This window comes from Ranitomeya imitator, chromosome 8 (genome assembly GCF_032444005.1).
Source record: "Ranitomeya imitator isolate aRanImi1 chromosome 8, aRanImi1.pri, whole genome shotgun sequence".
NCBI lineage: Eukaryota > Metazoa > Chordata > Amphibia > Anura > Dendrobatidae > Ranitomeya > Ranitomeya imitator.
Window position 1 is genome coordinate 125,935,041 of NC_091289.1, and position 26,037 is coordinate 125,961,077.

The 26,037-nt window shown below is 45.6% G+C and overlaps 1 protein-coding gene across 1 annotated transcript; it reads right to left on the reverse strand.

Moving 5' to 3' along the window:
* Positions 1-16,812: 16,812 nt before the first annotated feature.
* On the reverse strand, positions 16,813-18,750 carry LOC138648113 (protein FAM200C-like). The gene has a single exon (XM_069737619.1). It carries the CDS (start codon positions 18,748-18,750, stop codon positions 16,813-16,815), a length of 1,938 nt encoding a protein of 645 aa, XP_069593720.1.
* Between the last annotated feature and the right edge of the window lie 7,287 nt (positions 18,751-26,037).

The window sequence follows — 26,037 nt, forward strand, 5'->3', positions numbered from 1 at the left end:
TCACAGATTCTGTACATGTAGCTGATGTCAGGATCATAGAGGTCAGACAGGACTGGTAAACAAGCCGCGGTTCATAATGGGAGACAGAATATGTAGCAATGCATAAACAAGGTGCTAACAGGCTAGGAACCAATGTTCAGGTGAAGAATGGAGAGTGGAGTCGCCTGATATATAGCAGGTGATGGCCTTGGAAAGCAAATCTCTGCAGGTCAGGGTGGTTACAAATTCCTGTAAGTTCAGTTGTTCCCCCCTATGATTCACAGCCAGCACAATGCAACACAGGATGATGGTCAGGTACTGGATGGAGCAGAGCAAAACACACTATGAGTTGGGGATGCCCTTAGTTGGCGTGCAAGTGACCAACACAACAGAAATGCTGCATGACTTGAGATGCGACACCGAGCAGCAAAAGTTGGCATAAAAGTTTTTTCACAAACTAAGCTAATAAAAAGGTTGTATAATCTTAAACTAAACAGTCTAAAAATAAACCAAATTTATCATCCAGTACAGAATTTTTACCAGTAAAATGATCTTGCTAGTTAGCTGGAATCTACAAGTCAATAAGTGCACCACAGATTTGCAGTGTTTGTACTACATAATGACAAGGAAGGTACATTTTCAGTTTGCAGTGCATAAGCACAAGGTCTAAAGGTCCCCTTACGCATTTAACTAATGTCACCCTAAACCCGCGAATATTGATTGGTTTGGCCAACACTCTAGTATGTATGGGAGCTCCGGACAATTTGTTTTGGGGTTAGATATTAATTTGGCAAGTCCAGTTGCGTACTTTTTTTTTTGTTTCTCCTGAAGATTAGCTGGCAAAAACTCTTTCATAAGAATACAGGAGAGCTTGGCCACAAGAGTGTTCCTGTGTATGGGAGAGGAGGCAGAGATGATTGCTAACCGAAGTATCAACTGAAGCATTATTCAGCCAACAGCCATTTTGTGTGTATGGTCAGCTTAATTTTAGTGAATGTAGCCACTTAGCTTTTAATTAGTTTTTTATTTTGCATTTCTCAGTTCATTTAGGCTCCAATCGTTATTATCATCATGAGCCTTTACAGCAAGAAAGAATTGTAATAGTTTATCTTGTAAATAAATCTTCTGCTTCCCCAAAATCTAGATACTTAAATGCATAGTTTTACTACAGGATACATCATTCTTTTTTTCATCAGGAAGTGTCCCAGCAGTCCAACCACAGACGATTTAGTCTGTAATGATTGCAACCCTATAAATTTACACCTTTGCATTGATTTAAATGTTTTGCCTTCAGGTGTAACATGTGTTCTCTCTTAAAACAAGCTTAAATTTCTTGAGCTTCATTTAACAACCTGATGGAGAAATAGGCCTTAATCCATATAACTCTGTTCGTAAGTGTGTATACATAGTGTGACGCTGAGTCACTTCTCACAGACAAGCCATGAGTCGAGATAATCAAGAGTCTGAAGTCAAAGCCAGGAGGGTACATCATAAACAGAAGGAAGAGACAAAAGCGTAGTCAGGTAAGAGTCCAAAGTAAAAATACAGGAAGATAGCGGATCAGAGCAAAGGAGTTAAACAGACGGATGGTCAGAACAAGGTCTAAGGTCAGGCAACGAAAGCTCAAAAAACAGAACACAAGACACAAAGAGACAAACCACCCAGAAGCTGAAAGTATGTCTGCCAGAAGTCTGTGACTAACAGCCCAATTAAGTATCCTAGCAATCACCTGAGACAATGAACACTTGAAGATTAACAACTACTGACATATTGGAAACACTAGCAGAAATAATGATCCTGTGACCAGGATCTAAATGAGAGCGCGGACCGCTACTCCAAAATATGAAATACACCTACAGAAGAAACAGGAGTCTAAACTCTCAATAATGTAAATTCAATAAAGAAGTTGAGCTCAAATGCCAGTAACATCATATCAAAAAAAGTTTTATTAGTACAAAAAGCTCACTCACAAGTAATGGCAAAAATAGCCAAAATATAGTAACAAGACAAAGATGAAAGGAACAGGAACAAGGATAAAAACATATGCAATCAGCCACTCAGGGTGTCTCTATATAAAAGAAAGCCTAGGGCAAATGTAATCTAATAGGTAGAGACGAACATCCTAATAGTAGTATGTAACAACTAGTGCTAGGGAACACACACCAGCAAATTGCTGGTTCCAATAAATGTATGGAGTGTGTGAGCCCACCGGCTAACTAAAATATGGCAGGTGCTTACCCATGTGGGAGAGAGACCGTGACTGGCTGAAGACAGGAGGACCCCGACGCGCGTCGGAGTGGATATACTGCAGTCCTGTTAGTTTGTCGTATGTCAGCCAGCCACTTTCTGCCACTTACATTGTGTTGCATTACAGGAGCTTGCTTGCCCTGCTGCTAGTGTGCTATCAGAAAGAGTCTTCAGTGCTGCTGGTTCAATACTGACCGAAAAAAGGACACGTCTGCCTACCTAGAATGTTGATGATCTAACCTTCATTAAAATGAGCCAATCATAGATTTCAAATTATTTTGCCCCACCTTCCCCTGCTGACACGTAGCTTGCCGGAAAAATGTCTTGCCTTTGGCCTCCTCTTACTGACTTCTCCAATTCCTCCATTTGCAGCTGCTGAATGTCCACCATAGGCCATTTTTATACCTCCCTAAATGGGCTGACTCCCCCCACAGGGCCGTGGTCACCACCTGTACCCGTGCAAGTGCCGTTTGCCTGGACAGGTGGGTGTGCCCAGTCTTGGGCGACGGCACTGGCACAGAGTCCCTCATAGTACAATGAAGTGTCTCTGATGGTGGTGGTGTACAACCAACGTCAGACACACCGTCGTAATATGAGGGGCCCTGTGCCAGTACCGCTGCCCACGAGAGAGTGTTCCCCCCAGCTCGAACAGTGCTCTACCACTTGCAATACTTACCTCTCCATGCGCCACCACTGTGTAGTCTGTGCTGTTAAATCCTTTAATGGCACTGCCAATACAAAATTATTGAAATCATAGATGATAGTTAAAATATACAGGGGCCCTGGCCTCCATTTAGACCAGTTAATACTTTGCGCCTACTACCACTGTCTGCTACTCAGCAGAGGAGCCCACCCCTGTACCTAGCTATGCCACCTGTTTAGTCCTGTTACCAATTTTGAACTGCATTTAGCCTACCTTAGTATTTGGGCCTACTGTGTCTGCCACTCATTACAGTTGTCCTCCACTGAACAAAGCAATGCCGCCTGTTTAGTCCTGTTACCAATTTTGAACTGCATTTAGCCTACTTTAGTATTTGGGCCTACTAACTGTGTCTGCCACTCATAACAGTTGTCCTCCACTGAACAAAGCAATGCCGCCCGTTTAGTCCTGTTACCAATTTTGAACTGCATTTAGCCTACTTTAGTATTTGGGCCTACTAACTGTGCAATGCCGCCCGTTTAGTCCTGTTACCAATTTTGAACTGCATTTAGCCTACTTTAGTATTTGGGCCTACTAACTGTGTCTGCCACTCATTACAGTTGTCCTCCACTGAACAAAGCAATGCCGCCTGTTTAGTCCTGTTAACAATTTTAAAATGTATTTAGCCTACTTTATTATTTGGGCCTATATCTGTGTTTCCTCCTCATCCTGCCCATTGCCCAGCCACTGCTAGATGAGTCTGCTGGTACATTGACCCAGACCACTACATTCCCCTTGCACTCTACAAAACCAGAATCTGACCCTGCTGAAAGTCAGGTTCCCCTTCCCGCATACTATACCACCTTACACGGGGACAAAGAGGAAGGTGCAGTTGAAAGTGCAGGTTCCTTCACCAGGTGGGGGGGGGGCATACTCGTTGGCAACGTCACTGGCACAGGGCCCCTCATAGTATGCAAAAGTGTCTCTGCCAGTGGGAGGCGCCACCCACCATCAAACACACCGCCGTACTATGAAGGGCCCTGTGCCAGTGCCAATGAGTGGGCCCCCCTGCTTGCTCTGGATCACAGCACTTGCAAAGTTGAAGTACTTACCTTTCCCTGCTCCTCCGCTGCGACGTATTCCACGTTTCCTGGGCCCACAAAAATCTTGAGCCAGCCCTACCCTCCCACAACTTTAGCCAAATGACCCCCAGTTTTCAATGCCTAACTATTATTTTAAAGTAAATTAAGATTGACAAGCTTAAGTAATAAGAATTGATGTTTTTGGCATTAAAATGGGCACTGTAGGTGTTTTTTGTCCTCCGCTCACTGCCGACTTTGATTCCCCATTGACTTGCATTTGGTTTCGTGTTTCAGTCGGCCCCCGACTTTTCGCAATTATCGGCCGATTTCACCTGACCCGACTTTTCACAAAGTCGGATTTCACGAAACCCGACTCGATCCGAAAAAAGTAAAAGTCGCTCAACTCTAATTATCTCCATAAGTCACATGCTTAGTGAAAGGAAGTCCATCTGTGTGCACTCTGAGTGTCACAGGGTCTGTCAGTATATACACATTTTTTCTGTGTAGTGCTATTGCCAATGCCCCAGCAATGTGTCCCCTTCCTTCCCCCTCCATGCAGGGACGCCAGCATGGTCTCTGGTATGCCCCTGCTTCCTCTTACTTCCTGGATGGCGTGTGAGTGCCGCAGCTCCCGGCAGCACACCTAGTGCTCTTAAAGGGGCAGTGCACACATTTTGCTAAACGCCCTCAGCCTTTTCATGGAAGGCTTTTAGTATAATGTGTACACCTGCAAGATTGCTCCCAACCAATAGCTGGAAGGCATCTTGTATTAAAGACTCCTTCTCCCCTAGGGAGTCACTAAGCTACATGTAGAATCATTAGTGAGTAAGGTGTACTACTAGTGAATTGTGATGTCCCATGGTCCCAGTGAAGCCAGTGTCCGGAACCTGTATCCCTGGTACCAGTGTGGCCAGTCTTGTATCCAAAGGCCCCTGTTCCTAGTGTGGCTAGTCCTGAATCCAAAGTTCTCTGGTCCCAGATTGGCCAGTCCTGTTCCCAAAGTCCCCTTTTCCTGAAGTGGTCAGTGCCTGAACCTCTTACCCTGGTCCTGGAGTGGCCAGAGCCTGAATCTCATCCCCTGATCCCCGAGCGGCCAGAGCCTGAACCTTATTACCTGGTCCTGGAGCAGCAAGAGCCTGAACCTTGTCTCCTGGTCCTGGAGCAGCCAGAGACTTAACCGCATCTCTTGGTCCTGGAGCTCTATATCCAAAGTCCCCTTGAAGTGGCCAGTGCCTGAACCCTCATACCTTGGTCCCGGAGCGGCTATTTCCTGAACATCGACCCCTGGTCCATGAGCAGCCATGCCTGAACCTCATCCCTTGGTCCTGGAACAGCCATTCCTGAACTTCGCCCCCGGTCCATGAGCGGCTAGTGCCTTTCCTGGGCAGGCCCGGCCCTATGGCACAGTGGGTCCACAAATACACATGCACCACCATTGGGTGTAACATTCTGAAAGGCCACAGAGACTGCAACACCATTAACCAAACAACACCATGAAGACCAAGGATATCTCCAAACAAGTCAGGGACAAGTCAGGAGAAGTACAAGTTAGGGTTGGGTTGTAAAAAAAAAAAAAAAAAACAACAATCTCTGATGATTCACCAGGAGCACCATCAAATCCATTATCATCAAATGGAAAGAACATGGTACTACAACAAACCTGCCAAGAGAGGGCAGCCCACCAAAACTCTCAGCTTGAGGAAAGAGGCATTAATTAGAGAGGCAGCATAGAGACCAAAGGTAATCCTGAAGGAGCTGCAGAGTTCCTTAACAGACACTGGAGTATCTGTCCTTACGACCACAATAAGCTAAACAAAAAACTGGAGAAAAGGGAGTTGCTAGTGAATATACAAAAGTTTAATACATGTATGTATAACAATGACCGTAAGTAAAATAACAATTAAGATGGTACAAGGAAAAGCAGACAAGATACCAGCCATGGATACTCCAATAAACCTATTGATGTGAAAACCCTATTGGGAAACAAGCCTCTTACCCAGAGAGTGAAAGAGAATTCAGGCTAAAGCAGGATGGTGGTAGACCCTAACATGTTTTTTGCATGTATGTTACGTTGCTTTCTCAAGGGGACTCTAGTGATTAGCCACAAAAGGACCTTAATATTCTCTGGCCGCCGGGGGGCACATGTGTGTCACGTGTACCACCAGCGACTAACAGCAGTGCCGGGTATGGCCCATGAGCACCACGCCTACTACACCCGGCAGGAGTGTCTTGGTAGTCATGACCACTGCGCATGTGCGGGAGCATGTGTAGGACGAAGCTCTGGATCATGAGTTGAGGGCACAGAGACGCCGGGATGCCAGCGGTTTCACATTTCACGTTTTCACTTACGGTTTTCACATCAAATTATTTGTTATATTACTTACTGTCATTTTTATACATATGAGTTTTATACATGTATTAAACTTTTGTATATTCACCTGCACTCTCAAAATGCAGCAAACCCATGTAGAAAAGATGGCAGCAACACAGGTGCAAAATACTAATGAGACAACCACTCACAGCCTACCTATTCATGTAGGGGGTGATTGTTTAGCATTAGATTGCATTAGGTAGCACAAAAGCAGCTTGTATAGGGCGCTGGTCACACACAGGTAATGCACAGTGTCTGGTTTACAGCCTATTAGTGACACCCATATTATTAGATCAGACAGGCTGCCCAGCACTAAGTGCATCCCATGATAACAGGCACCTTAATTTGCAAGGCCAAAATTCAGGGCTTCACTACACCCTGAAAAATGAAGTGCAAATACATACAGTATATATACATAATATATGATATATTGGTCACATTTTTGGATGATCTTTATTCTTTTTTTGCAGCTTTTCTTTGAAGTTTAGTGTTAGGACTCGCAAGTGCTAGGACCCTTGACGCGGGAGGTGAGCTTGCAAATCTTTGCAATATCGACATTTACACTTCATTTTTCAAGGTACAGCCAGGCCCAGCATCTTTGCCCTTGTATCCTTCCTGGGAATGCACTAGTTCTGAGACCTGGGCTGTACTTATTCTTGAATTTTTGTGGTTTTGCTTTCAAGTTAAATAAAAAAAAACCTATACATGTTTGGTATCTGCAAACTCATAATGACCTGCAGAATCATAGTGGCAGGTCAGTTTTAGCATTTAGTGAACGTGGTAAAAAAAAGAAAAGGTGCTTTCACAGCACTTGGAAAATTTGTTCCCATTTTCCAGTACACACTATGGTAATACCAATGATGTCTTTCAAAAGTACAACTTGTCCCACCAAAAAACAAGCCTTCACAAGGCCTTATTGATGGAAAAATAAAAAAGTTATGCCTCTCGGAAGAACGTTACCAAACAACGAAAATACAGAAATGGAAAATCACAAAGTAGTGAAGGGGTTAACATAAGATACACAGATGCATCTGAGGAAATTAGTTATTGATAATGCCTCTAGCCCACATACTAGTAATCCACTGGTTCTAAGGCGATGGAGCTTGTTAATTTACAGTTGTGCTCAAAAGTTTACATGCTCCTACAGAATTTTTGCTTTCTTGGCCTTTTTTTCAGAGAATATGAATGATAACACCAAAATTTTTCTCCACTCATGGTTAGTAGTTGGATGAAGCCATTTGCTGTCAACCTACTGTGTTTTCTCTTTTTAAATCATAATGAGTCATGACAACCCAAAACATCCAAATGACCCAGATGAACAGTTCACATACCCTGGTGATTTTGGCCTGTCAGCATGCCCAGAAGTGGACACAAATGGGTTTGAATGGCTACTAAAGGTAACATCCTCACCTGTGATCTGTTTGCATGTAATCAGTGTGTGTGTATAAAAGCTGAGTGAGTTTCTGGGATCCAGACAGACTCTTGCATCTTTCATCCAGCCACTGACGTTTCTGGATTGTGAGTCATGGGGAAAGCAAAGGAATTGTCAATGGATCTACGGGAAAAGGTAGTTCAACTGTATAAAACAGGAAAGGGAAACAAAAAGATATCCAAGGAATTGATAATGCCAGTCAGCAGCTTTCAAACTGTGATTAACAAATGGAAAATCAGGGGCTCTGTATAAACAAAACCATGGTCAGGTAGGGTATGTAAACTTTTGAGCACAACTGTATGAACCATTGTATCTCATCTTAGACTCTCTTGAAACATGGTCAGTGCACAGGATTGGAGGATGTATGTGCTGATATTTAACCCCTTTACGACATATGATGTACATTTACTTTTTAAGTCGTGTCCCTGACATTGCAATATAGAGCCACTGTCTTTCTGTTGTCATCCAGGAGGTACAAGATATAACCATCTGCAGGGGCGTTGGGTAGGTCAAAAGAATATGAGAGTCTCTTCTAGTAAGTAAATTTCTTGAAAGCATTCTTCCTGGCAGCAATTACTGCAGCAAGCAAACTAGGAAAGATCTAGGCTCTCCCTATATAGGGACTTTACATAAATATTATTGAAGACAAAATAGTTATGGGATTTGAAACAGCCTTTTTCCTGATGGAGGTCTCCGAATTTCATAGAAATCAAGACTAGGGTTGAGCGACTTTTACTTTTATAGGATCGGGTCGGGTTTCACGAAACCAGACTTTTTCAAAAGTCGGGTCGAGTGAAATCGGCCGATCCTATAAAAAAGTCTGGGTCGGCCGAAACACGAAACCCAATGCAGTGCATTGGGTTTCCAATGGTTCCCAGGGTCTGAAGGAGAGGAAACTCTCCTTCAGGCCCTGGGATCCATATTTAAGTGTAAAATAAAGAATTAAAATAAAAAATATTGCTATACTAACCCTCTGACGCGCCCTGGTACTAACCGGCAGCCTTCATTCCTTAGAATCAGCGCGTGAAGGGCCTTAGATGACGTCGCGGCTTGTGATTGGTCGCGCGACCGCCCATGTGACCGCTCGCGCGACCAATCACAAGCCGCGACGTCACCGAAGGTCCTTCAAGCGCTGATTCTTAGGAAGGAAGGCTGCCGGAAAGAAGCAGGGCGCGTCCGAGGGTGAGTATATACCTAATAGGAATATACCTAATAGGAATATACTCACCCTCGGACGCGCCCTGCTTCTTTCCGGCAGCCTTCCTTCCTAAGAATCAGCGCTTGAAGGACCTTCGGTGACGTCGCGGCTTGGGATTGGTCGCGCGAGCGGTCACATGGGCGGTCGCGCGACCAATCACAAGCCGCGACGTCATCTAAGGCCCTTCACGCGCTGATTCTAAGGAAGGAAGGCTGCCGGTTAGTACCAGGGCGCGTCAGAGGGTGAATATAGCAATATTTTTTATTTTAATTCTTTATTTTACACTTAAATATGGATTCCGATACCGATTTCTGATATTGCAAACATATCGGAACTCGGAATCGGAATTCCGATACCAGATTCAGAAGATCGCCGACCTCATGGCCGACCCCACACAGGGGTCGGGTCGGGTTTCATGAAACCCGACTTTGCCAAAAGTCGGCGACTTCTGAAAATGGCCGACCCGTTTCGCTCAACCCTAATCAAGACATTATGCTTTGCTTCTCCTACAAGATTCCAAATAAGAAAAAAAATAAGTTTTTCCTTGTCAAAAAGACTATCAAATAATACCTAGCTGTTGTAGAATGGAGACTGAAAAACAACTTTTATTGTATGTATTCAGTTCCATGGGAAAATAGAGGAAAAAGAGCACCTAAAAGCATTTTATCCCACTGAATCAAAGGTACCATTGGAGAATTCTACAGATCTCAAGGGAAAGTATCTTTAAAAGAAATAAAAGCTTATTCCACCAGAGCAGCATCTTCTTCCTAGACTGAGTGGCTAGAACCATCAGTAGAGCAGATCTGTAGAGCTGCCACATAGTCCAACTTCCACACCTCTGCAAAGCACTGTTGGCTCGATGTTCTTGCTAATAAGAATAAGTCATTTGGACATAAAGTTCTCCAAGTAGCTGTTCCACTTTCATAGCTACTCCTTTGTTACTAATCCAGTCAGTGTTGAGATGAAGAGGGGCATAGTTGTAATAATCTGCAGGAACTCGGGATGTTGCCACAGACAGGAGACAGATCAAAAAGTTAAAGTATTTATTTAACAATAAATGCACTCCACGCACGGAGTAGTGGGTTGCAGGGTGGTGGTAGGAAATGGGGCAAAACTGGGAGAGTGGCAGGGTAGGTCAGGGATGAACGATAGTTCAGAATTAAAGGGGTGAAACTTATCAGACTGTAGTCTTCTGTGCGGCGTCTCTGGGTTCCAACGGCGGCACTGACAACAGCAGCACTTGATGCCTCAACACAGTCTCTGGGAACAGGTGGCTTTCCCGTACTTAAAAGTGTCTAGCACAGTACTGAGTCCAACATAAGAGACGGCCGGAACGGGACTTCGTTCCGCGACGTACACTGGTCCTGGGTGACAGGGCTCGGGCCTAGTCTCCTGCCTCTCTCGGCATCGCACACCAGATACAGACCCCAATTTCAAGTCTGCATCTCCTCCAGTCGCAGAAGATGGCTAGGGTCTGTCGCCTAGTAGTACATCAGCTGTGGGCCTATGTGAAGGAGTACTGTCAAGTTGGGTTATGTGCACGGCATGCTCTGCCCTGTCAGCAGACACTGCACCCGACTCACCACTCTGCTTTACTGCCCCGGCTATGCTCTGTGCGCATAGCTCTGCACATCTCCGCTAGCACACTAATCCCCCCGGCACTACAGCTCCTTTCCTCCTGGATGGCAGCAGCACAGCCGGTCACAGGCCTGGTACTTTCAGATGGGGGAAGGGGCAACCCAGCGTGCCACTCACTGCTCTCCTCCGTGCTGCTCTTCGCGCTGCTCTGCACTGGCGTCTGACTGACTAACTTCGTGCACTTTTTTCCTTTTCGTCCCCGATGCTGCGTGCTCTCCTACAGCTCTCCCGGCCCTCTTCTATAAGCAGGAAGCTCCGTCTTGCAAGTGCTTCCCCTCAGCTGCAGAGGAAGGTCCACCTGCTTAAAGCTTCCCCCCGAGAACAGAGGATGCAACCCTTTCAGTTCTGGACCCGGCATGCAGGTACCCGCAGTCCGGTCTACCTCCTTACATGGAAAAAGAATAGTAGTTTATACCAGTAATTTTATTTTCCCTAATCTTTCTTAGGCCACTTTCACACTAGCATTGGTACGGGGCCGTCGCCATGCGTCGGCCCGACGTACCGATGCAAACTGCAAAATAAATGAACAACTGGGGCAGCGGATGCAGTTTTACAACGCATCCACTGCCCCATTGTAAGGTCCAGGGAGGAGGGGGCGGAGTTCCGGCCGTGCAAGCGTGGTCGGAAATAACGGACACGACTCACAAAAAAACATTACATGCAAGGTTTTTTGTGCCGACGGTCCGCCAAAACACGACGCATCCGTCACACGACGGATGCGACGTGTGGCCATACATCGCTAATGCGTCGCTAATGCAAGTCTATGGAGAAAAAATGCATCCTGCAGGCAGCAGGATGCGTTTTTTTCTCCAAAACGACGCATTGCGACGTACGTCACACGACGCTAGTGTGAAAGTAGCCTTAGAAACAAGCCCTTTATTTTTCTCCCCATCAGTGTGTGAATGATAGATGGACATAGCATCAATATAGTCCAAAAATGTGTATACAAGGTATCATGCAATAAAGAAACATCCAGTGTATAACTAAGGCATGAAAACTGACCAGATTAAATATTCCAATCTTTATTAAAATATATATATATGAATAAAACGACACATAAAAAAGAAAATAAATGAATCCACACAATGAAGAAAAGGAGGTGGAACAACTTGATGCCCAATAGATATTGTCACGATCTTGCCACTCACTGTGTCCTATGGATGCTAAGTGACAACTCAGTCACCCTATGGATAGCAGGGGTGTGTTGGGTTGTCAGTGCAGTGATTGACAGCTCAGCCACCCTATGGATAGCAGTGGCTTGTTGGGCTGTCAGTGTAGTGTTGGGTTTCCTCCAGGTGTTTTCATTTCCGATTAATTGCCAGGCTATTTAACTGGCTGGAGATGTTAGATGAGAATACCAAGAAGGTAGCGGATCACAATACAAGGGCTAGGCAAACAGATGGTCAGAACAAATCCAAGGTGGAGAAACAAAGACCAGAATACCAGACTAGGAGCCCAAAGCAAACGCACACTTCTTGATCAAAACTACAATTGGCAATGACCTAACATCACTAGCCAGTAAAATAGATTGGTAATTAATCGGAAAGGAAGACCCCTGGAAGAAACCCAAACCTTGCACTGACATCCCCTGCGATCCATAGGGTGGCAGAGCTGTCACTCACAGTGTCCCTAGGACACAGAAAGTGGTAGGATCAGGATAGAAATACATTTAATTCTGAAGGCATATGCAGGTAGTATCGCAAGAAGACACAATGTGCAAATTTCACAAAACAAATGTAATAATAAATATAGTAATGAGTTCAAAATACATAGAATGAGTTCATTAATAGTAATCGATACTCAATACCAGTAATAAAAATTATATCAACCACTATACATCAGATACCATGCAAACACCATGAAATATAGACGACAAAAAGTGGACATCAGCTAAAGAATGAAATAGGCAAGTACATATACACTATGTTCCAAATTATTATGCAGATGACATTTTTCTCGGATTTTCCTGAATGGTCGGTGCAAATGACAGTCAGTCTAATAAAAGTCATCACCCGTTAGAGTATACATCGAATGTTATTGAAGAAACCTCCCAATAATAACAGTATAATCTCCAAAATGAATAAAAACTCAAAATGCACTGTTCCAAATTATTAGGCACAGTAGAATTTCTAAACATTTGATATGTTTTAAAGAATTGAAAATGCTTATTTGTGGAATTTGCAGCATTAGGAGGTCACATTCACGGAACAAAAAAGCTATTTAGCTCCAAAACCTCCTAACAGGCCAAGTTACATGTTAACATAGGACCCCTTCTCTGATATCACAATCACAATTCTTGCATTCTTGAGTTTTTGGAGAGTTTCTGCTTGTACATCTTTGCATGAAGTCAGAATAGCTTCCCATAGCTGCTGTTTGATGTGAACTGCCTCCCACCCTCATAGATCTTGTGCTGGATGATACTCCAAAGGTTTTCTATAGGGTTGAGGTCAGGGGAAGATGGTGGCCACACCATGAGGTTATCTCCTTTTATGCCCATAGCAGCCAATGTCTCAGAGGTATTATTTGCAGCATGAGATGGGGCATTGTCATGCATGAAGATGATTTTGCTCCTGAAAGCACATTTCTGCTTTTAGACCATGGAAGAAAGTTGTCAGTCAGAAACGCTATTTACTTTACAGAGGTCATTTTCACATCTTCAGGAACCTTAAAGGGTCCCACCAGCTGTTTCCCCATGATTTCGGCCCAAAACATGATTTCTTCACCTCCTTGCTGACGTCGCAGCCTTGGCCATCCACCAACCATCCACTGTTATGACCTGGTGGTTAGGACAATAATGGACCTGGTGGTTAAGAGCACACGGAATGACCTGATAGTTACTAATAATACAGGACAAGCTCTGGGACGTGGGAAATCTGCTGACCGCAATCCCTAATCCTATCACACACACTAGAAATAGCCGTGGATTGCTCCTAACGCTCCCTATGCAACTCGTCACAGCCTAAGGAACTAGCTAGCCCTAAAGATAGAAAAATAAAGCCTACCTTGCCTCAGAGAAATTCCCCAAAGGAAAAGGCAGCCCCCCACATATAATGACTGTGAGTTAAGATGAAAATTACAAACACAGAGATGAAATAGATATAGCAAAGAGAGGCCCGACTTACTGAACAGACAGAGGATAGGAAAGGTAACTTTGCGGTCAGCACAAAAACTACAAAAAGACCACGCAGAGGGCGCAAAAAGACCCTCCGCACCGACTCACGGTGCGGAGGCGCTCCCTGTTGTGATAGGCAATTCAGTGTCACAATGGACATAGCGGTCAGAGCACATACAGTGATCTGACAATAACCCAAAATAATAGGACGAGCTCTGAGACGTGGGAACTCTGCAGACCGCAATCCCTAATCCTCTCCAAACAACACTAGAGGCAGCCGTGGATTGCGCCTAACTCTGCCTATGCAACTCGACACAGCCTGAGAAACTAACTAGCCTGAAGATAGAAAATAAGCCTACCTTGCCTCAGAGAAATACCCCAAAGGAAAAGGCAGCCCCCCACATATAATGACTGTGAGTTAAGATGAAAAGACAAACGTAGGGATGAAACAGATTCAGGAAAGTGAGGCCCGACTTTCTTAACAGAGCGAGGATAGGAAAGATAACTTTGCGGTCTACACAAAACCCTAATGAAAACCACGCAAAGGGGGCAAAAAGACCCTCCGTACCGAACTAACGGCACGGAGGTACACCCTTTGCGTCCCAGAGCTTCCAGCAAAAAAATTAGACAAGCTGGACAGAAAAAATAGCAAACAAATAGCAAAGAAGAACTTAGCTATGCAGAGCAGCAGGCCACAGGAATGATCCAGGGAAAAACAAGTCCAACACTGGAACATTGACAGGAAGCATGGATCAAACCATTAGGTGGAGTTAAGTAGAGAAGCACCTAACGACCTCACCAGATCACCTGAGGGAGGAAACTCAGAAGCCGCAGTACCACTTTCCTCCACAAACGGAAGCTCCCAGAGAGAATCAGCCGAAGTACCACTTGTGACCACAGGAGGGAGCTCTGCCACAGAATTCACAACAGCTCCCTCTGCGTCCCAGAGCTTCCAGCAAGCAAGACAAAAATCAAAATAGCAAGCTGGACAGAAAAATAGCAAACAAGAGAAAAACAAGCAGGAACTTAGCTTCTGCTGGGAAGACAGGTCACAAGAACGATCCAGGAGCGAACTAGACCAATACTGGTACATTGACAGGTGGCATGGAGCAAAGATCTAAGTGGAGTTAAATAGAGCAGCCAGCTAACGAATTAACCTCGTCACCTGTGGAAGGAAACTCAGAAGCCGCAGCCCCACTCACAACCACCAGAGGAAGCCCATGGACAGAACCAGCTGAAGTACCATTCATGACCACAGGAGGGAGCTTGACAACAGAATTCACAACAATCCACTACTCCATCCATCTGGACCATCCAGGGTTGCTCGACACTCATCAGTAAACAAGACTGTTTGAAAATGATGAAAACCGAGGCTTAGAGAATCAATGTCACCAGTTAAACCTTACAGTCACAATTAAATCGAGATCTGGTTATGTCATACACTATTTAGTAAAAGCTGGTGGCTTGTGGCATTAACTGAAACATAGCACTAGATCTCTATTAATCAGAAGACTACAAATCCACAGCACTGTAGAATTCAAGGGTCCTCCAGAATTTTACAAAATTTGCCAGAGTATGGAATGTTATAAAAATGGAAAAGTTGATGAGTGGTCCTGACTTTTCCTGCAGCAGTGACATTTTGCACATCATTTACATGACCACTACTTCCAATAATTTGCTTTAATAGTGACTCGTGTATGACCTATTGCTGTTTAAGCCAGTCATTGGCTGCTGCTGTCATGTCATTGTGCAGCGCCCCAGGGTCCTGGTCATTGCAGTAATATCATTCTCCTCTAGGGGGGAGTGGTGTTACGCTTGGAGGCAAAGAAGGACAACTGAATCCAGGTATCACAAACATGCAACACATTTCGCACTCCAGGCCACCAGGGGGAGCTATGCTCCTATTTATTAGGGCACTCTTCACACTTAGGTAAAACTGGTTGCCTAGGGAGGAAGTTAGGCAGTTGCTGGCTGAGCTTTGCTCAGGTAGTTGGTCCCTGGCAAGGGTGGGAACCTGTCAGAGATCCAGACAGAAGGACATGGAGCTGTGCCTGCCCTAAGTGTGGCAGTTCCTAAGAAAGGACACTGAAAGAGAACTGTATTGTAGAGAGGGTGAAGAAGTCATAGCAAAGGAGTGGATACCAGGAGGAGTTCTGCCCTACACAGGCTGCCTCCTTCTGAGGCGCAGGATCCCGGTAGCCGGAACACAGAGGGAGCAACAGTCCTTTATGCCTTGCTCCAGAGACCGGCAGGACAGCTAATTGCAAGTTACTGATCCGCCCCTACACCCAGGAGGCAAAGTGGCACCGCTTAGAGCAGGGGTCAGGAACCTTTTTGGCTAAGAGAGCCGTAAACGCCACATATTTTGAAATATAATTCCGCGAGAGCCGTACAATATGTTTAAAGGGCCATTGACAGATCAATCGCTCCAATGTTCACTTAGTACAGCAAGGAATGCTCCTCCCTGCTGTATAAAGCCACAACTGGACTGAAACAATGGTAATTAGCAGTAAAAAATTAAATAAATAACTTACATTGTGAGCTTGCGATGCATGACATCAGTCCAGCAGTCTGGCTTCTTCTTTTTCCTGCGCATGACTGGAAGCTGGCATTCTTCCCACCTGATGTTGAGAGAATGCCAGCTTTGAGGCATTCGCAGAAGAAAGAAGCTGGAATGTTGGACATGTCACACAACGCATTGTCAGTTATGTCAATTGTCTATTTTATTATTTTACAGCGAATTATTGTTTAGGTCCAGCGGTGGCTTAGTGCAGCAGTGAGGAACACTCCTTTGTGTACTAAGTGACCGCTGGAGCAATTGTATCTGTCAGTGGCCCTTTTAAAAGTGTTGGTCTTACAGAAAATTAACAAAAAAGAGAGGCTCAGACCCATAGGGAACTAAAGCATTTACTACTTAAAGTGGTACATACAAGCAGGCACACCCAGCGTAATAAATAATTGAACTTTATTAAATAGTCTCACTGTACATAAAGTGCACACATTGACTTGTATTTAATTTTAAAGAACAACAAATCTCCGAACTCTTTTTTTTAATAACATAATAAAGTTTTAATGCTGTTGCTAACCAACGATGAATAGAATACTTCCTACCATTAATGTGACTTCTGGTGCTGCATGGATTTGCTGATGGCTTTGTAATCTGGTTCATACGTGGTGAGGTTTAGCTTCATGCAGGCGTTGAGACTTCCATCCGTTAAACGTGAACGTATGTTAGTCTTGATGTGCTTTAGATGTGAGAAAGACTGCTCGCATGCATAGGTAGAGCCAAACATTGTCAGTACAGCAATACCCACACGCTGCAGTGTTTGGTATGTGACAGGAAGTGCATTCCAAGTTTTGACAATCAGCTGGTCTGCATGTTGGAGTTGTTTCATTTCTCTCCACTTGTGTTTGCTTGCCAACTCTGCTTGCTGTCGTGCAAGTTTTTCCAAATCTTCATTAAGTGATTTAAACTTATTCACCCACATGTCTGAAGCCTTCAGGTCAGCAGCTTGTAGCTCAAAATCTCTGATGGAGACACCAGGGATATAACTCAGGTCAGTGCTGTCCAGTGCACACTCATGTGGATGAGTGATGAACTTAAAAAGACGAGTGTGCTCACGAAATTCTCCAAAGCGCGCTTTGAATGATTGCAGGAGATTGGATGTAAAGCCTGCTAGCTGCTGAATATCAAGATGTTGTGCAGGGTCATTTGCTGTGCATGCATCTTTAAACTCTCCCAGTTTTTCAAAGTGTATTAAACGACCTGTTTCAATGTCTGCGATAAACAGTTCCAGCTTATTTTCAAATGCAAACACAGCTTGTTGAAGCGATAAAACTGTATTACCAACGCCTTGCATTTTCACATTGAGCTGGTTCAGATGTTCAGTCATATCTACAAGATAGAAGAACTTCAGGAGCCACTCAGTGTTGGACAACTCAGGATGGTCAACGTTTTTCATTTCAAGAAAAGTTCGTATTTCACTCAGACAAGCTGCGAAACGGCTGAGCACCTTCCCTCTTGACAGCCAGCGCACGTTGCTGTGCAGAAGCAGACCAGGATAATTATTCCCAACTTCATCCAGGAGTGTTTTAAACTGGCGATCATTTAAAGCACGGGCAACAATAAAGTTGACCACCTGAATGACAAGTGACATCACCTCACCAAGCTGCTCACCAAACATCTGAGCACAAAGTGCCTCCTGATGTAGGATGCAGTGAAAACTAAGGATAGGTCTTTTTTCATGTTCACGAAGAAGCGCTACAAATCCTTTGTTTTTTCCTACCATGCTTGGAGCACCATCAGTACACACTGAAATAAGTTTATGCATTGGTAGATTTTTTTCTTTAGTGAACTCAGTGAATGACTTGAACAAATCATCCCCTCTTGTTGTCCCTTTCAGAGGCAAAACAGCAAGACTTTCCTCATGTAACGTGTCACCGACAGCATACCTTGCAATGATGCTGAACTGAGATATATGGCTTACGTCAGTTGATTCATCCAAAGCAAGAGAAAAGAACAGAGCTGTATTTATGTCCTTCACTTGGGATGCCTCAATCTGATTTGCCATCATGATGGCACGGTCATGAACTGTTCTTGCTGACAGAGGCATGTCTTTTATCCGTTTGATAATCTTGGCTTTATCCGGAAAATCATCAAAAAGTTCATTGGCAACATCAAGCATAAATGTTTTGGCATACTCCCCATCTGTGAATGGTTTTCCGTTTCTGACAATTGCCAAAGCACCAACAAAGCTAGCCGAATTTAAGTCACCTTGTTGGGTCCAAACTCGAAGTTGCTGCTGACTAGCTTGCACTTTGCACAGCAGCTCTTGACAGGCTTTCTTCCTGCTGTCCCCTGCAGGATATTTCGATGCAAATGAAGCATGGCGTGTGTCAAAGTGGCGCTTTATATTTGACCGCTTCATGGATGCAATTTTATCATTGCATATAAGACAAACTGGTGAACCTGCTCTCTCCACAAAGGCAAATTCGTCTGTCCACTCCTGCTGAAAAGTACGATACTCCTCATCCTTCTTTCTTTTAGCCATCTTCTTCAATAAAGGGCAGTACTGTGGGGTGAAAAGAAGGCTCTGAGTCATTATTTCTTTAATTTGTGGATTTGTCTGCAAGCAGGGCCAACTCCAGGTTTCTTTTGGTCCTTGTGCTATAGAACTTTAGTAGACCTCTAGAAGAGCTGTCTTCTTTTCGTCACGGGTTAGTCGGGTGCACAGTGGTCTATACAGCACAGCCCGCACAGTGGTCTATACAGCACAGGCCGCACAGCGGTATATCCAGCACAGCCCGCACAGTGGTCTATACAGCACAGCCCGCACAGTGGTCTATCCAGCACAGCCCGCACAGTGGTCTATACAGCACAGCCGGATGGATAGACCACTGTGCGGGCTGTGCGGTATATACATACCACTGTGCGGGCTGTAAAATAAAGAGGAGAAATCACGCTGCAGCCGATCACAGCTATGGGCCCCAGGGGCCCGAGCTCCTGCTGCACTGTGCCCCCGTACCTGTCCCTGGTGGTCGATGTAGTAGAAGTACTCCTTGGTTTAGGGGTCGGGGTTCTGGCCCTGGACATAATGAAGGCTCCTGCGGGGGCCCCTGAGGGCCGGGGACAGGCGGCAGAGTCGGAGCCGCAGTGCGTGACAGGACATGGCTAGGACGGCCGCGGGTCACTATGGAAACAGGTGCTGCCGCTTCCGGGCACCGCCGGAAACATGGGAACTGAAGAAAGCATCCGCACGCGATGCTTGTGTAGTGGGCATGTCAGGGGCGTGGCGGCGGATACAGAGAGCCACCCCCTGCTATGGATGGGAGGAGCCGCTCTGCAGCGTCACTGAGCCTGCGCACTGCTGCTTATCTATAGATAGAAGTAAGTGACGGAAGTGTGCGGGAGCAGGAGGCGGACATAGTGCGGTGACCAGGGGCGTCTGACTTGCCGGCCCCGGGCCCCCTGTCTGCGAGCCAGATACGGCCATCAAAAGAGCCATATCTGGCTCGCGAGCCATAGGTTCCCGACCCCTGGCTTAGAGGATGGGGCATGATAGAGTCCCTGTAAAACGCCTCAAGCCACCGGCCATACGGGTTTGTCCTATCCATCTGGGGGACAGAGAGAGAGACATAAGATCTGCAACAGTTGTGAGGACCTTATGAGACGCTTAGCAGTAAGGTACTACAACACCAAGGTGCTAGAGGAAGGCTACTGATTTCTACCTGGACAAGGGGACTCTTTATTTGCCTCCAAACCGTCCGGACTCTGCCTGCCCTGTGGTCTGGTACCCTGGACTGTGGATGCTGAAGCATTCAGTAACAGGTAAAGAGACTGCAACCTTGTGTCCTCGTTCTTCACTGCGCCTCACACCATCCACCATCTACACACTGGGAAGGCCTGGGGACATACTTCACCTGTGGGAAGGTATACCATCTAGCTGCCATAACATCACCCCAGCGGCGCCTTTAAAGCAGCGTTGATCACCCTGACCGAATACCACAGGTGGCGTCACGAACATTTCCCCTTTAAAGACCTTTCCCTTTTACACGGACGTCCCAAGGGCCACGGACCGGGTCAGCCACAGTGACATCCCCCCTTGAGAACCGAAGGACCTAGTACCGAGTACCCCTAGCCCACAGGGGCACTCCAATTGATGTATGTGATATTATCAATTTAAGACTGCACAGAGCATCAGAGTGATGGCACTGCAGCTGCGTGGCATACTTGGGATAATGAATAGTTATCTCTTTCTTTCATAACTTTGCCATGGGGAAATTCTGTAAAATTCCATAAAACCTATTTTAATTGTCAGTCACCTTTATTTTATGCATTTTGTAATGTTAATGCCTTGTAATAACTTTTTGTAATGCTTTTATATAATTGAAACAGTGTTAGAATGTTTCACGTGGAATGTAGCTATTATTCTTGAGAAATTATGAAGGTTATTAAATCCTAAGGAGGAGTATATAGGTTTAAGGAAAACCTTAGCTTTTCAATAATATATCATTATATTTTTACATACTCTTCTAGGTTGTGAGTATAGAAGCAATAAAAACATATGGTTTTGATTTTTTTTTTTATTAGATATTTACATTTAAGTGGCTAAACTTGATTTACAACTTAATAGCATGAAATAATCTCAATAACAGAAATATTTAAAATTTGACATTTTTTGCATGTGTAAAGTTATCTCTAATCCAAAAATAGTTTGATTCTAAGCATGCAATATATTTGGCCAGTTCAATACTGCATATGCTGCACATAAGAAGTGCATTTACATCCTTATTTAAAACATGACCACTACAAAAGAGACCATCTGATGTGGCATTGGGACATATTTTCATTGGTTTGACAATTTATAGATGGCAAAGCATGTTCCGTTCCTATTGGCCTCTCTTAGTTTTACTAATGACAGCCAAGGATGGCCTCATAAAATTGTATTTGTTATGATCATACCGGGTCAAGGAAAGCAACACAAACAAATGGCAATGGCACCAAGTGCAGAATGTATGAGATAACTAGTGTTGAGCATTCCGATACCGCAAGTATCGGGTATCGGCCGATATTTGCGGTATCGGAATTCCGATACCGAATTCCGATACTTCCCGCGTATCGGATACCGGAATCGGAAGTTCCCAGAATTCAAACTGAACGCAGCAGCCAATGAGGAATGATTGGAAGTGTGGGCACATCCTGTTTAGCATGGTGGGCATGTAAGTACTGGCAAGGCTGTGATTGGCTGCTGAAATGATGTCACTCTGCACTATAAAAAACGCTGCCGCCATTTTGCGCTCACTCTGCTGTGATTTCAGTTAGGGACAGGACGCTGTGTTCTAACTGAGGGCCAGTTGAGCTAGCTAATTGCTTTATTTTCCTTTCCAAAGGCTAATTTAGCAAAACGCTGTGTGTTCTTCACTGTTCACCTTGCTCTTGCCTTGCAGCGCTGTTTTAACAGCGTTCTGCAAGGTCTCTGTGTGTGTGTGTGTGTGTGTGTGTGCAGCTCACTCTGTAGTCTGTGTGCAGCCATATACCCGGTTGTATTCAGCTCAGGGGGGGTTCACACTGCCTCACACAGTTGTCCTTTTTTGCTCATAGTGCAGCCTGCTGCACATTTTTTCTCAAATTTCCTATTAGTGTTTTTCCACCCGTCTCCAGCTAAATTGTGGAAAAACACTACATAGGATAACCTAGAGGGGGGTTTTTGGGCCTTGCAGCGCCGTTTACGGCTGTCTGCACGGTCTCCGTGTGAGCCCAGCTCGCCCTGTAGTCTGTGTGCAGCCATAGCCGGTTGGATTCAGCTCAGGGTTCGTTACTGGCTCATACCTTGAGAAAAATTTTCCTTTTTTTCAAATAGTGCAGCCTGTTTAAAAATTTTTAAAAAATTCCCTATTAGTGTTTTTCCACCCGTCTCCAGCTAAATTGTGGAAAAACACTACATAGGATAACCTAGAGGGGGGTTTTTGGGCCTTGCAGCGCCGTTTACGGCTGTCTGCACGGTCTCCGTGTGAGCCCAGCTCGCCCTGTAGTCTGTGTGCAGCCATATCCGGTTGGATTGAGCTCAGGGTGCGTTACTGCCTCATACCTTGAAAAACAATTTCCTTTTTTTCAAATAGTGCAGCCTGTTTAACCCCTTACCGGCATCGGACGTACTATACCGTCCGATGCCGGCTCCCCTGCTTTGATGCAGGGCTCCGCGGTGAGCCCGCACCAAAGCCGGGACATGTCAGCTGTTTTGAACAGCTGACATGTGCCTGTAATAGGTGCGGGCAGAATCGCGATCTGCCCGCACCTATTAACTAGTTAAATGCCGGGGGTCGGCATGATCGGGGGTCGGCGATGCGTCTGGATGGTAACCATAGAGGTCCTAGAGACCTCTATGGTTACTGATCGCCCGTCGCTGTGAGCGCCACCCTGTGGTCGGCGCTCACAGCACACGTGCAATTCTGCTACATAGCAGCGATCAGCAGATCGCTGCTATGTAGCAGAGGCGATCGTGCTGTGCCTGCTTCTAGCCTCCCATGGAGGCTATTGAAGCATGGCAAAAGTTAAAAAAAAAAGTTTAAAAAAATATGAAAAAAATAAAAAAAACATAAAAGTTTAAATCACCCCCCTTTCGCCCCAATCAAAATAAATCAATAAAAATAATATCAAATCTACGCATATTTGGTATCGCCGCGCTCAGAATCGCCCGATCTATCAATTAAAAAAAAGTATTAACCTGATCGCTAAACAGCGTAGCGGGAAAAAAATTCGAAACGCCAGAATTACGTTTTTTTGGTCGCCGCGACATTGCATTAAAATGCAATAACGGGCGATCAAAAGAACGTATCTGCACCGAAATGCTATCATTAAAAACGTCATCTCAGCACGCAAAAAATAAGCCCTCAACCGACCCCAGATCATGAAAAATGGAGACGCTACGAGTATCGGAAAATGGCGCAATTTTTTTTTTTTTTTTTAGCAAAGTTTGGAATTTTTTTCACCACTTAGATAAAAAATAACCTAGTCATGTTTGGTGTCTATGAACTCATAATGACCTGGAGAATCATAATGGCAGGTCATTTTTAGCATTTAGTGAACCTAGCAAAAAAGCCAAACAAAAAACAAGTGTGTGATTGCACTTTTTTTGCAATTTCACCGCACTTGGAATTTTTTTCCCATTTTCTAGTACACGACATGCTAAAACCAATGATTTCGTTCAAAAGTACAACTCGTCCCGCAAAAAATAAGCCCTCACATGGCCAAATTGACAGAAAAATAAAAAAGTTATGGCTCTGGGAAGGAGGGGAGCGAAAAATGAACACGGAAAATTGAAAAATCCCCCGGTCATGAAGGGGTTAAAATATAAAAAAAAAATTCCTATTAGTGTCTTTCCATCCGTCTCCAGCTAAATAGTGGAAAACACTACATAGGATAACCTAGAGGAGGGTTTTTTGGCCTTGCAGCGCCGTTTACGGCTGTCTGCACGGTCTCCGTGTGATTTAATCTAGCTCTGTAGCCCGATCTGCACAAAAAAAAATAAAGTTCACCAAACACAACTTAACACTTGTGTAGGCCACATTTGAAAAATAATAAAGTTTAGTCCACACTTTACAACATTAGTGTTTCTTACACCTGTTAGGAGGAGCATTTCAGGAATAAGCACACTAAGGCCTTAGTACTTTTCTGCTTATCTTTATCTGTCAACCAAGATGAAGAGGGCAGGGAGTAAGGCACGTGGGCGTGGGCGCGGAGCAGGGAGAGGAGCAGGGAGAGGACATGGTGATTCTGTGCCTGCTGCGGGCGCCGGTGACTCGTCGTCACTCAGTTTCAGCAGGGAACAGTCCTTCATGCGCAGCTTTGTCGGAGAGCGCCGTGCACCACTGCTGCGTGAAGACCAAATTGAAGCCGTTGTCGGGTGGATGGCAGCTAACGCCTCGGCATCGACTTCAGTTAGTGCCACATCCTCTCAGGCACAGAGCACTGGAGAGCAGCCATCTGTCTCTTCACCACCTGCCAAATTGGCCAGGCAGTCAGAGAGCCCAGGACAGGAGCCGTCTCTACTTCTGTTCTCTGAATCTCTTGGCTTGGAAACAGGGGGCCAGCCAAGCAGCATTGGAGAAATGGAAGAAGAGGCAGTGTGCAGTGATGCCCAACAGCTTTTTCTCTCTGACTCTGAAGAGGCAGGTGGGCCAGTGCCTCCGGTGACCACAGCGCAGTACGCATCTGATGATGAAACTCAGGTGCCGCTTTCTGATGCGTACTGTGCTGCCGAGACTACCCAGGAGGAGCAGTTGGTGGCAGAGGGTAGTGGAGATGATGAGGTCCTTGACCCATCGTGGCGTGAGGAACAGGAAGGTGGTGGGAGCAGCTCTGAGGAAGAGCTTCCCCTTACGGGCCAAAGAGGGAGAGGGAGGGGGAAGACTGCGGAGCCTGTAGCCTCCACTTTGGCACCCGTTAGGAGCCTGTCTCTTTCCAAAGCCAAAAAGGGCGCTCCCAAGACTTGCAGTGCCTGGTCCTTTTTTGACACAGTTGCAGATGACATTTGTTTTGTCAAATGCAAGCTGTGTCATCAGAAAGTAAAAAGAGGGAAAAATGTCAGCAACCTCAATACCACAAATATGTGGAAACATGTGCGGACCAGGCACGCGGTGGAGTTACAGAAACACACTGAAGATGTAGGCCAACCAACAGCGGCAGCTACCACCTCTTCAGCTCGTGTTGCCTCTTCCTCCAGCTCACGCACAGCTGGTTTGGCTTCCTCCCAGGATCGCCATGGAAGAACCTCTGGCACTGTTGTCCAGAGACCTTGTGTAATTCCACCCACAGCACCACCTTCCCAGTCATCTTCAAACTCCCAGTCTACTCTACAGCCATCGGTAGTACAGGCATGGGAGAAAAGGCGGGCATTCTCGGCCAACCACCCCCGAGCACAGGCTCTGAATGCAGGCATTGCCAAACTGTTGTCCCTGGAAATGCTCTCGTTCAGGCTGGTGGAGACTGACAGCTTCCGTGACTTGATGGCATTGGCAGTCCCACAGTACAAGGTGCCCAGCCGCTTTTACTTCAGCAGGCAGGCTGTCCCTGCCCTGCACAGGCATGTTGAGGCAAACATAAAACATGCGCTACTGAACGCCGTCAGTAGCAAGGTCCACCTCACCACCGATGCGTGGACCAGTCAGCATGGACAGGGGCGATATGTTTCCCTCACTGCCCATTGGGTTAATGTTGTTGAGCCAGGTACAGATCGTGCGAGTGGCGCAGGACGTGTCCTGCCCACTCCAAGGATTGCAGGAATCCAGTCTGTACGCATCGACTCCTCCTCTTACACCAGTTCCTCAGATTCCTCTCTGCAGGATCCGTCACAGTCCACCTCCACATGGACCCGTGAACGTTTACCTATGACCGACATGAGCACAGCCGTGGCCAAACGTCAGCAGGCCTTCTTGAAACTAGTTTCATTGGGGCATCGAAGCCACACAGCGCAGGAGCTCTGGAATGCCATCAAGCAGGAGAGCGATGTGTGGTTACTGCCAGCGAATCTCCAGCCAGGCATGGTAGTGTGTGACAATGGCCGAAATCTGGTGGCAGCTTTGGCCCTTGGCAACCTCACTCACATCCCATGTCTGGCACATGTGCTCAATTTGGTTGTGCAGAGTTTTCTGAGGGACTATCCGGATCTTGATGCCCTGCTGCACAAGGTCCGCCTAGAGTGTGCTCACTTGCGGCGTTCCAGCTTGGCCAGATCCCGCATTGCTGCTCTGCAGCGCTGATTCCGCCTTCCGGAACACCGCATCATATGTGACCTACCTACCCAGTGGAATTCCACGTTACATATGTTGGAGCGGTTGTG